This window comes from Rhinoraja longicauda, chromosome 3 (assembly GCF_053455715.1).
Source record: "Rhinoraja longicauda isolate Sanriku21f chromosome 3, sRhiLon1.1, whole genome shotgun sequence".
NCBI classification, from domain to species: Eukaryota; Metazoa; Chordata; class Chondrichthyes; order Rajiformes; family Arhynchobatidae; genus Rhinoraja; species Rhinoraja longicauda.
Window position 1 is genome coordinate 85,331,368 of NC_135955.1, and position 15,018 is coordinate 85,346,385.

Sequence of the window (15,018 nt, forward strand, 5' to 3'; positions counted from 1 at the left end):
CACAGATATTGGTCCCATTCTAGTTCAAGAGCAACCCATCCCTCTTGTACAGGTCACCTCTAATCCAGAGGTCGCTTCTCAATTTTTTGCGTAACTCCTTTGCCCCATTGTAATAAGGCCTTTCCCCAACTTAGTACCTTCCCCCAAAGTCCGGACTTATCCTTATTGATAACTATCTTAAAATTTAAGGAGCTGTGATAATTGTACCCAAAATGCTTTTCCACTGAGACAATGGTCATCTGGCCATGCTTGTTTCCCAATACAAGGTTAAGTATGGTCCCTCCTTGAGTTGGACTATCCACATAAATGTTAAACAGTTATTGGCCAGAGTAGAGCTCTACACATATGCAATAAAAATGTATATCCTTTTAGCTGATATGTTGTTACTTGTCTTCAATATATCATTAAAGAGAAGTCAAGGCTAAGGGATAATGGTGGAAATAGTGAGCTGGGGATGCAGTCATCTGGGAGGAGTTGTGGTTCCCCGCAGAGAAATACAGGGTAAGAAATTGACCTGCAGACAATTACTGAAGCAAGAGCAGCTCAAGCAGTTTCTTTTTACAAATTACTGAACTAGGTCTCACTTTTGTAAAAAAAACTTGCACCACAATTACACATTGTGCTCAGGTAAAGTCAAGACAAGGGTTATATGCAATAGGATGCTACATCTCTACTCCAGGCACCTTCATACATTAGGAAGTAGGACCCAAAAATATTATCAAAAATTCTGTTTTTTACTGCACAATGCATACTATCCTGTTCAGCAACCTCTTTTCCAATGTAAGTTCATAGTGTACAGCACAAACACAATGCCCTGCATAATTAAATTTTTTAGTCCTAGTCGCCAAAAAAACTGCAGGTTGATTACTTCTTTCAATGCTCTTTGCGTTTGGATTAATGCTTAATGCAGCTTCAAGTTCCGTGGCATTGATTTTACCAATCATCATTGATGCAACAGGTAAGAAGGCACACCAACACCTCTAATTCCTTAGGAGACTGAGGAAATTCAGCATGTCTCCCATGGCACTTACAGTTGCACAATAGAAACCATATTGCCGGGTTGCGTCAAAGCTTGGTTTGAAAACAGCTTTCCCCAAAAAAATGCAATGAGCTGTAGATGTAGCCCAATCCATCACACAGAGCAAACTCATCACCATTGACTCCATCTACATTACTTTTCCTTAGAAAAGCAGCCAATATAATCAAAGGCTTGTCCCGCCCCGGTTATTCCTTTTTCTCCTGCTCTAGTTAACCAAAAAGTAAAGAAGCCTGTAAGTATGCACCACCAAACTCAGAAACAGTTCCACAGTACAAAGTGCAGAATACAGTTCTCAGCATTGTTACACATTAGTTTCACAAACAGTTCCATCCCCTGTCGTCAAGCTTCTGAACAACCCTTCCACAAGCTAGGGTACTGTCCGATTCACCCCAACACCATCGTGGACATTGGACTGTTTGTGAAACTGATGTGTAACAATGTTGAGAACTATATTCTGCACTCTGTACTATGCAGTTTGCTCTATCTATTGTACTCAGGTTTAACACTGTGTATTTATGTATAGTATCATCTGATCTGATTGGATAGCATGCAAAACAAAGCTTTTCACTGTACCTTAGTAAACGTGACAATAACAAACCTAAACCTAATGTTTTTTCATTGGGATACGGAAAAATCTTCTATAATTTGTGGCATATAAATGTGCGAGGAATATAAATGTGCTTCGCTTACCAGTTGTTGCTAACTCTGTCTGGTAGCCTGGTCTTTCAGGATTTAGGAATCTAGATGTTTGTGCATAAATCACACAAAGATAGCAGGCAGATGCAGCAAGTAATTAGGGCAAAGAGCATATTTTCCTTAATTACAAGTGGGTTGACGTTTAGAAATAGGGAAGGTTTGTAACAAGTGCACAGAGCACTGATGAGGCTGCATCTGAAGTACTGTGCAGAGTTTTGCTCCCCGAAGGAAAGAAAGGATATGGTTGCATTGGAGGTGGTCCAAAGAAGATTAGCCAGTCTAATACCTGGCGTGAGAGGATTCCCTTATAAAGTGAGGGTAAACCGTTTGGGTCCACATTCTTTAAAGTTCAGAAAAATGATGATCTTATTAAAACATTTAAAGGTAATAAAGGGAATGACAGGGTAAATATCAAAATGTTCTCATGAGTGGGGAATCTCAAATGAGGGAACATAGTTTCAAGATAATAGTTTGCTCATTTCAAACAGAAGTACATTGAAATTTCCTCTCACAAATATTGTCAATCTCTAGAATTTTCTACCCAGAGTTGTGGAGTTAGCTTAATTTTTGAAACCAAAACAAAAAAAATCAGGGAATTGAGGGGGTGGGGCATCAGGTTTATAGGAGTTGAGGCCTGGGTAGATCAGACATGGTCATATTGAATGAACATACAGGTTTAAGGGGCCAGATAGCCACCTCCTGCTTTCTTTTCCGTGTATCTGGTTAGACGCACTACTATTCGGCCATTTTTGTTGATGGTTGCTGCAATCCTCCCACCCATAGATCTTTCTATGCTTTGTTCAAAGTGGATACACAAATGTGAAAGGGGATAAAAGTGGGAGAATGATTTTATGAATTATATTGGGTATTAGGTCAGTGCAGCAGTACAGCTGGTGAAGAGTGTCCTGGTCAGTAATTAAAACTAGCTCCATTGAGGTTCAGATCGGAATATGGAGTTTGCTTCCCTCTGGATCCACTCTTTACCTTCTAGATGCTGGTTGCTAAGTAGACTGACTACTGTAAATTGTAGGGGAATGGTAGAGTTTGAAGAAAGTGAATGGGAATAACGGATTACGGGGGGAAAAGTGGGGAATGGGTTTGTTCTACAAGTTGGCAAAGACTTGGATGGGCCAAAATGCCATCCTTCTCTCATAGGGATATGTGGTATATGGTGGCATATACCATTTTTGTACCTTGATCATTGTACATGATTCCATGTATTGGACCTGGCTGAATAACATGCTTTTAATTTATCCTGCAATAAAAATAGTCAGCATGACAATCTGAACAATCTTAAACTGAAAATCTAAAATGCAGCTTTCCATAGGAATTACTCGATTTTTACTTTAAACTTTAAAATATGTAAATATTTATGATTTCTAGATCAGAAATTTAATCACTTTACCTAATTTCATATTAGTAATCTATTTCCACCCTAAAGGAATGATTGACCACCTGCACCTTACTCCACTCAGCATTTATATCTGTGAATGTATGGGAAGACCGTTAGAAAGCTATTCATTCATAATGCCCCAAGCCAAAACTAATGTTGTTGACACCCCATGTCTGCATGTTTATATTCAACACGGGTCACTAGACTGTAATCAAAAGCATAAACTCTCTCTGACTTTCCATTCATGAACTGAAAGCACTGCGGCTAATTGTGATGTTCTAAAAGCCGCCCTGGTGAGATCAGCTAATGCAGAACAAAACAAACAATAAACTTAAGGAATCTGAGCTCCAATATCCATTACAAGCCCATGAACTCCCACAGCTATCTCAACCACACTCCCTCCCAACAGCCTCTGCTTGTAAGGATTCCATTCCATTTTCCCCCTCCTTTCTATAAGATTTTGAGGCAAGACACTCCATACCAGTGCTGCGGCAATATCTTCCTTCCTCCTTAACTATGGCTTTCCCTCTACTACGGTTGCCAATGCTCTCAAAAATGTTTCCTGTATTTACTGCATTACTGCTCTCAACCATTCTCCTAATCATTGCAAAGACTGGATTTGCCTTGTTACCTTTAAACCACCGTCCAATAGCTCATCCTCCATAATGTCTACAAATTTCAATAAGATTCCACCAGCAATACATCTTCCCCTCCTTTGCAGCATTTCAAAAGGCATTCCATCAGCAACAAATCTTCCTCTACCTTCCCAGCATTTCATCCGCCAATGAGTTCCCAGTTTTTATTATCTCCATCAACCAATCACCTCATTACAGTGCAGGTTTCATAGTTCTCTGAGAATGGCAGCACAGGTAGACAAGAAGAGGAAGAAAGCATTTGGAAGGCTTGCCTTTATCACTTAGGACAATGAGTACAGTTCAGTTTAGTTTATTGTCACGTGTACTAAGGTACAATGAAAAGCTTTTGTTGCGTGCTAACCAATCAGCGGAGAGATAATACATGACTACAATCGAGCCATTTATAAACATAGAAAACATAGAAAAATAGGTGCAGGAGTAGGCCATTCAGCCTATCGAGCCAGCACTGCCATTCAACATGATCATGGCTGATCATCTAAAATCCGTACCCCGTTCCTGCTTGTTCCCCTATATCCCTCGATTCCTTTAGCCCCAAGAGCTAAACTTAACTCTCTCTAGAAAACATCCAGTGAATTGGCCTCCACTGCCTTCTGTGGCAGAAATTTCCACAGATTCACAACTCTCTGGGTGAAGAAGATTTTCCTCATCTCAGTCCTAAATGGCCTACCCCTTATTCTTAAACTGTGACCCCTGGTTCTGGACTCCCCCAACATCAGGAACATTTTTCCTGCATCTCGTCTGCCCAAACCTTTAAGAATTGTATATGTTTCTATAAGATCCCCTCTCATCCCCCTAAATTCTAGTGAATACAAGCCCAGACGACCCATTCTTTCATCATATGTCAGTCCCGGGAATTAACCTGGTGAACCTACACTGCACTCCCTCAATAGCAATAATGTCCTTCCTCAAATTAGGAGACCAAATTGCCCAAATACTCCAGGTGCTGTCTCACCTGGGCCCTGTGTAATTGCGGTAGGACCTCCTTGCTCCTAAACTCAAATGGTCTCGCAATGAAGGCCAACATGCTATTAGCTATCTTCACTGCCTGCTGTACCTGCATGCTTACTTTCAGTGATTGATGTGCAAGCACATCCAGGTCTCGTTGTACCTCCCCATTTCCTAATCTGACACCATTCAGATAATAATCTGCCTTCCTGTTTTTGCATCCACAATTTTTAGGGCCACTTCCTTGAATACACTGGGATGCAGACCATCAAGTCCTGGGGATTTATCTGCCTTCAGTCCCAACTGTTTACCTAACACCATTTCCTGACTAATGTGGATTCCCTTCAGTTCCTCCCTTCCACTAGATCCTCGGTCCCCTAGTATTTCGGAGAGTTTGTGTCTTCCTTAGTGAAGACAGAACCAAAGTACTCGTTTAACTGTTCTGCCATTTCCTTGTTTCCCCATTATAAATTCACCCGTCTCTGATTGTAAGGGACCTACATTTGTCTTTACAGTGTATACATACATGATACAGGGATTAGGATATCATGTATAAGTTGTCCAAAGGCATTTTGTGCAATTCAGGTAACCCAGCTGCAGGAAAAATGTCATTAAAATAGACACAAAATGCTGGAGTAATTCAGCGGGTTAGGCAACATCCATTGAGAAAAGGAATAGGTGACATTTCGGGTCGAGACCCTTCATCAGACTGCACAGGAATGGGCCTCGGCCCACAATGTTTGTGCCAAACATGTTGCCAAGTTAAACTGATTAAGTTGGAATTCTTTTTGAAAACGAATTCAAGGATGTTAATGAGACTTGAGGCATTGTGTTTTAAGGAGAAATAAGGTCTACCAAAAAAGACAAAGTGCTACAGGAACTCAGCGGATCAGGTAGCATCCTCGGAGAACATGGAAGGATCACAACCCAAGGCGTTGCCTGTCCATGTTCTCTGACTTGCTGAGTTACTCCAGCACTTTGTGACTTTTTGAGCTATAGGAAGAGGCTGAGACTTTTTTCCTGGAGAGTAGGAGGTTAAGGGTGACTTTATAGAGGCTCATGAGGGTGCAGATCAGAATCTTTTGCAAGGTTAGGAGCATAAGTTTAAGGTGAGAGGGGAAAGATTTAAAATTGACTTGAGGGGCAGCTTTTTCAACAGAGGGTAATGGGTATGTGGAATAAGCTGCCAAGGGAAGTTGCAGAGGTGGGTACAATTATCAAGTTTATAAGTTATCCTTTATTGCAAGAGGAGTTGTGCAAAAGATTAGTAACATCTTGCTCCAATTATATAAAGCTGTGGTGACATCATATATTTTTTACTTTATACTGGTCTGCTCTCACAACCCAAAGAAGAATACCTGCAAAAGAGCGTATAGTAATAGAAGACATAAAATGCTGGAGTAACTCAGTGGGTCAGGCAGCATCTCTGCACAGCACTTTGCGTCTTTTTTTCTAAACCAGCATTTGCAGTTCCTTGTGTCTTTTATAGCAAAAGGTTCACCAGATTGATTATTGAATGACAGGATTGCCATTTTAGGAGAGATTAAGCAATCTTCTTACTTATGTTCTTGAGGTAATCTTATTGAAACATACTAAAATTTCAAAGAGGGAAGATGCTGAAGTGATGGTTCGGTATGTGGGGGTATCTAGAAATTGAATCATTGTCATAAATGAAGAGATCACTATTCAGGACTGAAATGAGAACCCCCCCCTAATAATAAGAGGGTAATAAAACTTCAGAATTCATTATGCATGGAGGGTTCTGGAGGTTCTGTCAATGAATATAACCTAAACACAGAAAGATTGATAGATTTTTACAATATTATTAAGGTAATCAGGTGATTAGGGTTGATGCAGGAAAGCGAAACCAAGGTAAAATAAAAAATCACTCATGGGCGGATTGTGGAGAAGGCATGAGGAATCAAATCGTTTCTTTCTGCTACTAATTCTTGCTGAAAGGAGAGTTAGTGTATTTCACCCATTATTTAAACCACAATGTGATTTTATTTTCCAAGTAAGTTTATTCAAATGTTTTGCAAAGGAAACGAATTAAGAAATCTTACTCTGGTTCTGAAGGTTAATATGAAATATTAGCTTTCTATTGGGAAACTAAAAAGATCAACCCACATTCGGTGCAAGCTCATTTGCAACCCTGCAGTTTTATTAAACAAACATAATTAAAAATATAGAATTTCAAAACATACAAAAAAAATCAAGAGATGATGGAAATTGGAAATAAAACAAAATTCTGGAAATGCTCAGCAGGTCAGGCAAAAATTGTGGAGAAAGAAAAGAGCAGTAATATTTTCAGTCAATAATCTTCCATCAGGAATGGGACTTCTGCTTCCATAATCATTATTGCATTTCTGATGGAAATCCTTTTCACCTTATCCAGAACAAGGATAAGGGTGCATCTCATCTCCACCCAACCATCCTCAAATCGAAGGGACTTTTCCCATCTCACAGCTCCCTAGTTTACTCTATTTCCACCAACATTTACTCCACATCTCACATCATCATCTCATGTCAATGCAGAAGATATAACATCTGCTCCTGTTTCTCTTCTAATCATTGAGAGACCCAAAAATGTCTTACATGTGAATGGATGATTCATTTGTACTTCTTCCAATTTACTGTATTCAGAGATCCAGCAGGTTTTTATTTTTACACAGAGGGTAGTGGGTTCCTGGAATATGCTGCCAGGGGTGGTGGTTGAAGCAGATACATTAGTGGCATTTAATGTAGGGACAGGTATATGAATATGCAGGGAATGGAAGGAGATGGATAATGTACAGGTAGATAAGTAATGGTCTTGGCATCATGTTCAGCTCAGACATTGTGGGCTGAAGACCCTGTTCTTGTGGTGTACTGTTCCATGTTCTACCATAAAGGAGTCTCCTCTACATCAAATAAACCAGATGTAGGTTTAATGATCTCTTTGCAGAACATCTTTGTTCAGTCCCGAGGGTGACTCTGAGCTCCAAATTGCAGATCACTTTCTTTATCCACGCACACTCTGACCTTTCTCTCTTTGGCATCTTATCCACTGTTCATATATGAACCTGATGAACAGCATTTCATCTTTCAACTGACATGGTACACCCCTCAGGATTCAACCCCAAAATCAACAATTTGAGATAACCAGTCTTTCCAATTTGTATCTGGCCTGCTGAATATGTTCAGATCATCAGCAAATGTAGTGTTGAGTATCTCAAAATTCCAGCATTTTTGTTTCCCTCTCCATTTTTGTTCATATCCTACTATTTGTGTCTCCTACAGAGATCAACTGCAATGATAAGCCTCTCAACTGGAACCACCACCAATTGTCTTATTGAGTCTCTGCCCTAAAAAGGTATTCCAATTGCTCTCTCAATACCTCCATCTTTATAACAAGTTTTTATTTTACCTTTTTCCAGTTCTAAGGAATAGTCATCCACCCAAAACATTAAATCTGTTGTAGACACAAAATGCTGGAGTAACTCAGCAGGTCAGGCAGCATCTCTGGAGAAAAGAAATGGGTGACGTTTCGGGTCGAGACCCTTCTTCAGACTGATGTCATGGGAGGGGGCGGGACAAAGATAGGATGTAGTCGGAGACAGGAAGACTGGTGGGAGAACTGGGAAGGGGATAGAGAGGGAAAGCAGGGACTATCTGAAGTTAGAGAAGTCAATGTTCATACCGCTGGGGTGTAAACTACCCAAGCGAAATCTGTTCCTCTCTCCACAGATACTGTTTGATCCGATGTATATTTCTAAAACTTTGAGTGTTTATTTTTGAACATTGCAGGAGAGCAGGAAGTTTAATTGTGCAACACCTTTATTTTAAAAGTGTGATTTATGCTAAATGACATGCGTATGCTTCAACATGTATGCCACGTTGGCGTTCCTTTAGTGACGATGAACCGCAGAAGATTCAATAGTCTATGAAAGATTCTCTCTTAGACTCCTGGTGACTATTGACTCCATATGATGCAATCATCAGATTTTCTATGCTTCTCAAAGATTCATCCACATGGGAATTAGACACAGATGTGACTACTGCCACAGGGCAAAGCCCGATTATTGATGGATTCTGGAGAACTGCATCATTTCTGGAAGTAGCATTTTTGACGAGACTCTACAGTCAGGCAAATCTGATAATAGTGCACTCATGAAAGAAAAAAATAGGTTGGCAAAAATAGGGTTCACTTGTATCCAGATACGTTATAAGAAGTTCCCAAGCAATTTCCTGAACCGAATGATTGCGTCCACAACTTAGGCAACAATAATTCCAAGATCAGAACAATGGAACAGAATTAATTTGTCCTCATTTTAAGAAACATGATGTAGTACAGTAATCAAGACAAATTCCAAAATTGTCATTTTCACAAAAGAGAAAACAGCAACATAAAATGACACACATTATAATGTTACCGCCTGTGCAGCCATAACTGTCTCCAGGGGCAAAGGAACTGATTCTCCTACATAAGATTAAAGCTCGAGGTAGCTAAAGGATGCATTATGATTACCAGGCTTAACATATCTGGAATCCAAAACAAATGTTGTCTCATCTTTTTCAGGACATTTACCTCACATTACAACTTTATATCCTGGTTACTTTTTCACAGCATTACATTAAACACAGGAATTTTCCAATAAAAGTGTAAAATATTGTTGACTTTTGGCTCCATCTTGTCATTTTCATGCATTCTTGGGTATTGTTTTTTTCGACTTCATGCACCGAATTCTTTATTCTACAAATGAAATAATGATTATTCTAAACTAGGTAAAAATGTAACTGCAAGAGCAGACTGGTGGATTAACAATTACATCTGAGTTCAATATCAGAACTAGTTATCTATATATCTGCTAGAATTGGAATTATCAGCAGAAAAAAAAGAGAGTACAGGAATAAGGCCAAGCAGTAAAACCTAGCTTATTAAGACTTGACCTCTCCACTGCCCCCAAACCAGAATATATGCATACAACAATGTCAGTACAAATTTTAAAAATGTTACCTGATACACTATTAAATAACTATTCATGTCACAATGCTTATGCCAGTTTGCAAATAATATTCACAATAGCAGTGCAAATGAACTAGATTTATCTCCTGGTCATTTATTATTATTATTCTGAAGAGACAATTCTAACAACAATGAAAAACATACTATAATATTTGAGTGAACTCTCCAAGTACTAACAAATCAATTAATTTGGAGTGAAATATACAAGTACAAAGAACTTTCAAACAATGGTAAAGTAACAATGTCTTCAACTTTGGAAAGATATTTTCAAAACTATTTCAGGATATCGCACAAAAGATACAAAGAAATAGGGGGATTTGCAAATCAATTCTCATACTTGCCTGATATGGTAGGTTATTTAAAACTTACAGCAAGGTATACAATGGCATCTTGGTTTACACATAAGGAAATCACAATTTGCATAGCAGTTTTAAACACAGCCAAGACGTTAAAGGCAAGTTTTTAAAAAATACTTCTCTTTAACAATCTGTTTATTTTGTTCCTGAACTTCGCAGAGGGAATTCACAAAAGCGAATTAGACAAAAGTAAACACTGAATTAGAGGAGGTATTGGAATTAACTATCAACAGTTTGATCAAAGAGACGGATTTTAAGGAGAGTATTAAAGGATGAGATATTTCAAGTAGTTAAAGGAGGTGTTTCAGTGTGTACAGAATAGGGAACAGAAAACATTGCTTGCAGTGATATAAATATAAAGGTAAAAATCTTGAGATGAAGCAGTGTTCACCATTACAAGTCAGTAAATACAAAATCTTATGATGTTGTAAGTGATAAAGAGCAAATAACTCAATAAGACAAAGTTCATGGAGGATGGTTAACAAGAGAGGCATTGGTGCAACAAAGGTTAGGTTTTCAGTGAAAAAATTGCTAAAAATGAAGGTGTGAAGTTATGGAGGTAGAGGGAATTACTAACTATTTGATAAATATTCAGACCAGTCACAACACAAACACAGAATAAGCAACAAATTTACTGTATTACTTATCCAACCATGTAGAATTTTAGTAACACAGGGTATATAACCCTGTTATATACATTACAGATGATTTAGAACATACAACAAAAATACCCAAATCACTTCCTGTTCATTTTACATGCAAGTTTGCAACACCAAATCACATTGCACATTTAAATGGTGAACTCTCTTTACGTCAATTGCAAAAATACTAATATTTAAAAAATCACAAAATCCACATCGTTATTCATATTTCATGGTAATCCTGAAGACTGGTTTCTATGGTTGGTTAGAATAATTCAGAGAACATCTTTTTTTAATCCCCAACTCACAGATTTGGGATTAAAAAGTATATTCTCTGATGAATGGATGAAAACTAAACACATTTGCAAAAAATCCAACTGACAATTATTTTAACTGATGTTTTTATTTTAAATTGTTTAACCACTATATTAAAATAGTTCAAGAGGAAGGCCAGACTTCCATGTTAAGTTTTGTCCATTTATTGATCAACTGTGCTTTCTCCACCTTTGCAAAGAATTCTGTTATAGTATCACTGGGGTAGAACTGTTAAATATTACGAACAGAATCACCCTCATGAAAATTATAGTAATTATAGCATCCCAAGCTTTTAACTACTCAAGTATTACTCGTGAAAATTAATAAAACTACAAAAAAACTACAGAAGCTCAAATTCCAAAATAGAAACAGAAAATCCTGAAAATCATGCAGCATATGCAGGAGAGGAACACAATTAATCTTTCCAGGAAATAACCTTTCATGAGAGCTCAGTTTTGTGAAAGATCATCAATATAAAATGTTAACTCTGTTTCTCTCTCCACAGATCATCCCTGATCCACTGAATATTTTCAGCATTTGTTTCACATCTAGTAATTTTTTACTGACCTATGATTCAAATCATATGGTAACTCAAATTTCACTGTACCTTAATTGGTACATGTGACAATAAATTAATCTTGAAATCAAAGAAATGTAGAATATGTTATTTAATGACTGTTAATACATATCGTGAAATTAGACCATGCAAATTCCATACTTCTGCAAGTATCAGAAGACACCTAATAATTTAGTCAAATGATAGATTTAGTTGGTAAACCTGATGAACATTAACATCCTATATTAATTCCATTGGACTGGAATTTTAGTCCAGGGCGAATCCCACGGAAAACAAGTCTGCATCAAACTTCTTCCAATCAGCAGTCCTGATCAATCTTATGATCAAGATTAGTTTGTGTGCCATATCTTTCAAGAGGATTTAATAAATTAAATGTCAAGTAACTTGGGAGTAGTTTTTAGTGTGCAGATACAAACCTGCTGTGAACAATTTAATTTATAAAAATGCCTTTCCAAAGTAGAAGCATTCTACGTTTCCAATTTTGTTAAGTTTCCTATCTTCCAAATTTGAAAAGAAAGTTGTTTGTTGAAAAGCTTATTTCAGATTGCAACTGTACACAGAAAGAGTTTCATTTCATAAAATTATAATTTCTGATATACAACATCAATGAAATACGATATGAAGTGACAGGTTTAAAGACATTAAGTGGTGGAGGTGCTTGTAATTCACTCTCCATGAGAATCAACTGGTGGTGCCCTCATTATTAGGCTGCAGGTTATGCATTCACGATGACAGTGCTCCAAAATACAACACGCTATTTGCGGAATTGCAGCATCACCTCTGTAACTGGCAGCCAGTCTTGCAAATCAAATATCCACCGGACCTTTGCTGACAAATGCAAATTAATTTCACGTTAAGGATTTTGCTCCCTTACCCTCTTCGCTATCTACTAAAATTATTTTTCAGTTCTGCTGTTAAAACTGAGGTTGAATTGATCTTTTAGCCATCTTTATTAAGTGCATACTTTGAGTAAATATAAATATGTAATATGAAAGTATCAAAGTAAAATTTGCCCCATTTTTTCTTCACAAGTGAGTTACAGGCCAAGTTTATGAATGAGGTATGATCATTGTTAGAAACCACATTATATCAGATTTCAGCTACAGATCTGAAGATGATTGCAGAAATACAATATAAATTAACATTGTTATATTTTTGTTAAAATTTTAATGAATTTCAATAATAATAATCAGCATCAACAGTGCATGTATTTGTAAACAAAGAATCTTGTGGAAGCAGATTTCCAAAACATATTTCAGTTTCACAATCAATCTCAAGCAAACAAATATTGGGATTGTAAAGAGCAAAACTGTTCATAATAATGATGCAAATTTTCATTTGGAAAGGTTCACTTGAGAAACTTAGATGTAGTCATTGCACTTTTGCATTTACTGACATTGCCATTATTTTACATTTATAGATTGTTTTATTCTTTGGTATGTTTTAAAAGTGGGCAAATAAGATGCAGGCAACACAAACAGTCCCAAATAAGAGCAATATTTATTTTCAAAGTGTTTTTTAAAAGCAGCATGCCCACTACTACAAATGTAGATACTCGTGTGTAAATAAACAACAAAAGCAAGAAGAAACTCACGTGCCCTTATTTTCAAATAAGTAATCTTTAAGTTCGTAGGTAATAAATTATACTATCACTTTTTGCAGAGTTGTATTGTTCTTAATTAAAAGTACAGCTACCTTAAGACTCATTTATAGCACCAGCACAAAACGATAACATTACAGATCTGTTCTTGCTTCCAACAGCTACTAATATACAACTAAATGCAATTTGAATGAGTAATTCAAAGCAAATGGCTATTATTTATTTTAATTAAAAAAGTTACAGCTGGCAGATTACATTCCCTTGTTTTCTTCTTCTATGGTTATTCCTAACGCAGCGTGGTGTAACATGGCACAAGGGGAGACGCCATGCAACTTAGACTTGGCTGCTCCCTCGCTCAGAATCCTAGTATTGTTTGCCAATTAATACAGAAGCATTTATAAAATTCTTAAATTCATGATTAAAATTCAAGGCAAACTCCGATTCTAAATACTACGAGCTGCCCTTTAGCTTAGCCTTAGCAGAAATATATCTAGGTCTACCGATAGCAAACAAGCAAAATTATGTAAAATAAAAAGTGTAGCATTGAGTGTTTGTTTTATTACTCGTCGCAACAACAACATGACGTTTACAGTTCTCTGAATAGCATCTTGTAAAAAGCGAGAAGTAACTACTGTTTGGATGCAAACTCGGAACGGTGATATTATGAAAAACATATAAACTTATACATTTCCCAAACTTTCCTTCCAAAGTAGTTATTAACCACTATTGCCTGTACAATGCGCATTTTCGATGTATATTCCAGGACTGTAACTAGTATATCGTTTTGGTACAGGATACAATCTCGGCATGAAACGTATAGCTTACACCTATTCTCTCATACCAATTTTGGCCTCTATTTTGCTTTGTCCTTTCCAGCTCCTTTCAATATTTCTGGTCTAAGTTCATCCTACACCTCAGTAAAGTAGCTCGTCTCCCTGAGTCCCACCAAAAAAAAGTGCAATAGCTCTGCGCGCAGAGTGCCACAACACCAGAACAAGCCCCCAAGAAACCGGCGCAACTTAGTTTACTGCTTTTCTCCTCTCAATCGATTACACTTTCAGCAATCGTAACAGCACTTCGATGACCCCCTAAACTGTAGCCCGGTGCACCCAGCGTGCCGGTGTCAAGAGAACAGCGGCCAGTTCTTGTCCTGAGTCCACTGGGTGTCAGGAATTAACTTAAATGTTGTCACACAAACCACACAGTCTGGAGTTTGATATCTCCCTATACCATTGCGGACCCGCCGGAGTTGAATCTGGGGTCGGTTTCCCCGTAAAAGCTGAGGCAAACTTACTTTTCCCTGGCTTGGCTGTCAGAAGGTACAGTGTTACTCTTGCCTTTGGCGTACATGCTTGAAGAGCTGGATTGTCACGCACCTGTCAAGCCATCAGGGTCCCGGGAACAACCCCGTCACCATGGCGACACGGCCACGGCCCCGCGTCATTGGCCGGCCGCGCGGCCGAGACCTCCCCTTCTCCATGGCAACGGGCTGACGGACGGGCACGATTGGCTGGCTGAGTGGCTGCCGCTCGCTGGGGGGATTTGAAACCGTTGGAGTTCGGATTTTTTTCGAAAAAAACGGCCGGGCTGTTCTGGTGAGTGGCTCCAACTCCCCCTCGCCGGCGCGGCGCAAAACCAGGCCTGGAATCGCCTCGCCTCGCCTCCACCTCCGCCTCCGCTCACCACACAACTCACATATAGACACAGAAATAGAGTCTAGTCCGAGTCAACTCACACCACACATCGTGGACACAGTGACGTGGTCTGAGACATAGACATAGTCCGAGACAACTCA

At 38.4% G+C, this 15,018-nt stretch overlaps 1 protein-coding gene across 6 annotated transcripts in view; it reads right to left on the minus strand.

The window, feature by feature from the left end:
* Positions 1-14,633, minus strand: part of LOC144592139 (single-stranded DNA-binding protein 2) — a 285,013-nt gene extending 270,380 nt beyond the window's left edge. For 2 of the 6 annotated variants that reach the window (XM_078396548.1, XM_078396546.1), the window contains exon 1: positions 14,518-14,625. In XM_078396548.1, coding sequence (XP_078252674.1) covers positions 14,518-14,573 — 56 coding nt within the window. In that variant the 5' untranslated portion in view covers positions 14,574-14,625. Of the gene's footprint in view, positions 1-9,296; positions 9,462-14,517 lie in introns of all 6 variants that reach the window. The other 4 variants (XM_078396549.1, XM_078396547.1, XM_078396552.1 and 1 more) reach the window with 4 other exon arrangements.
* Between the last annotated feature and the right edge of the window lie 385 nt (positions 14,634-15,018).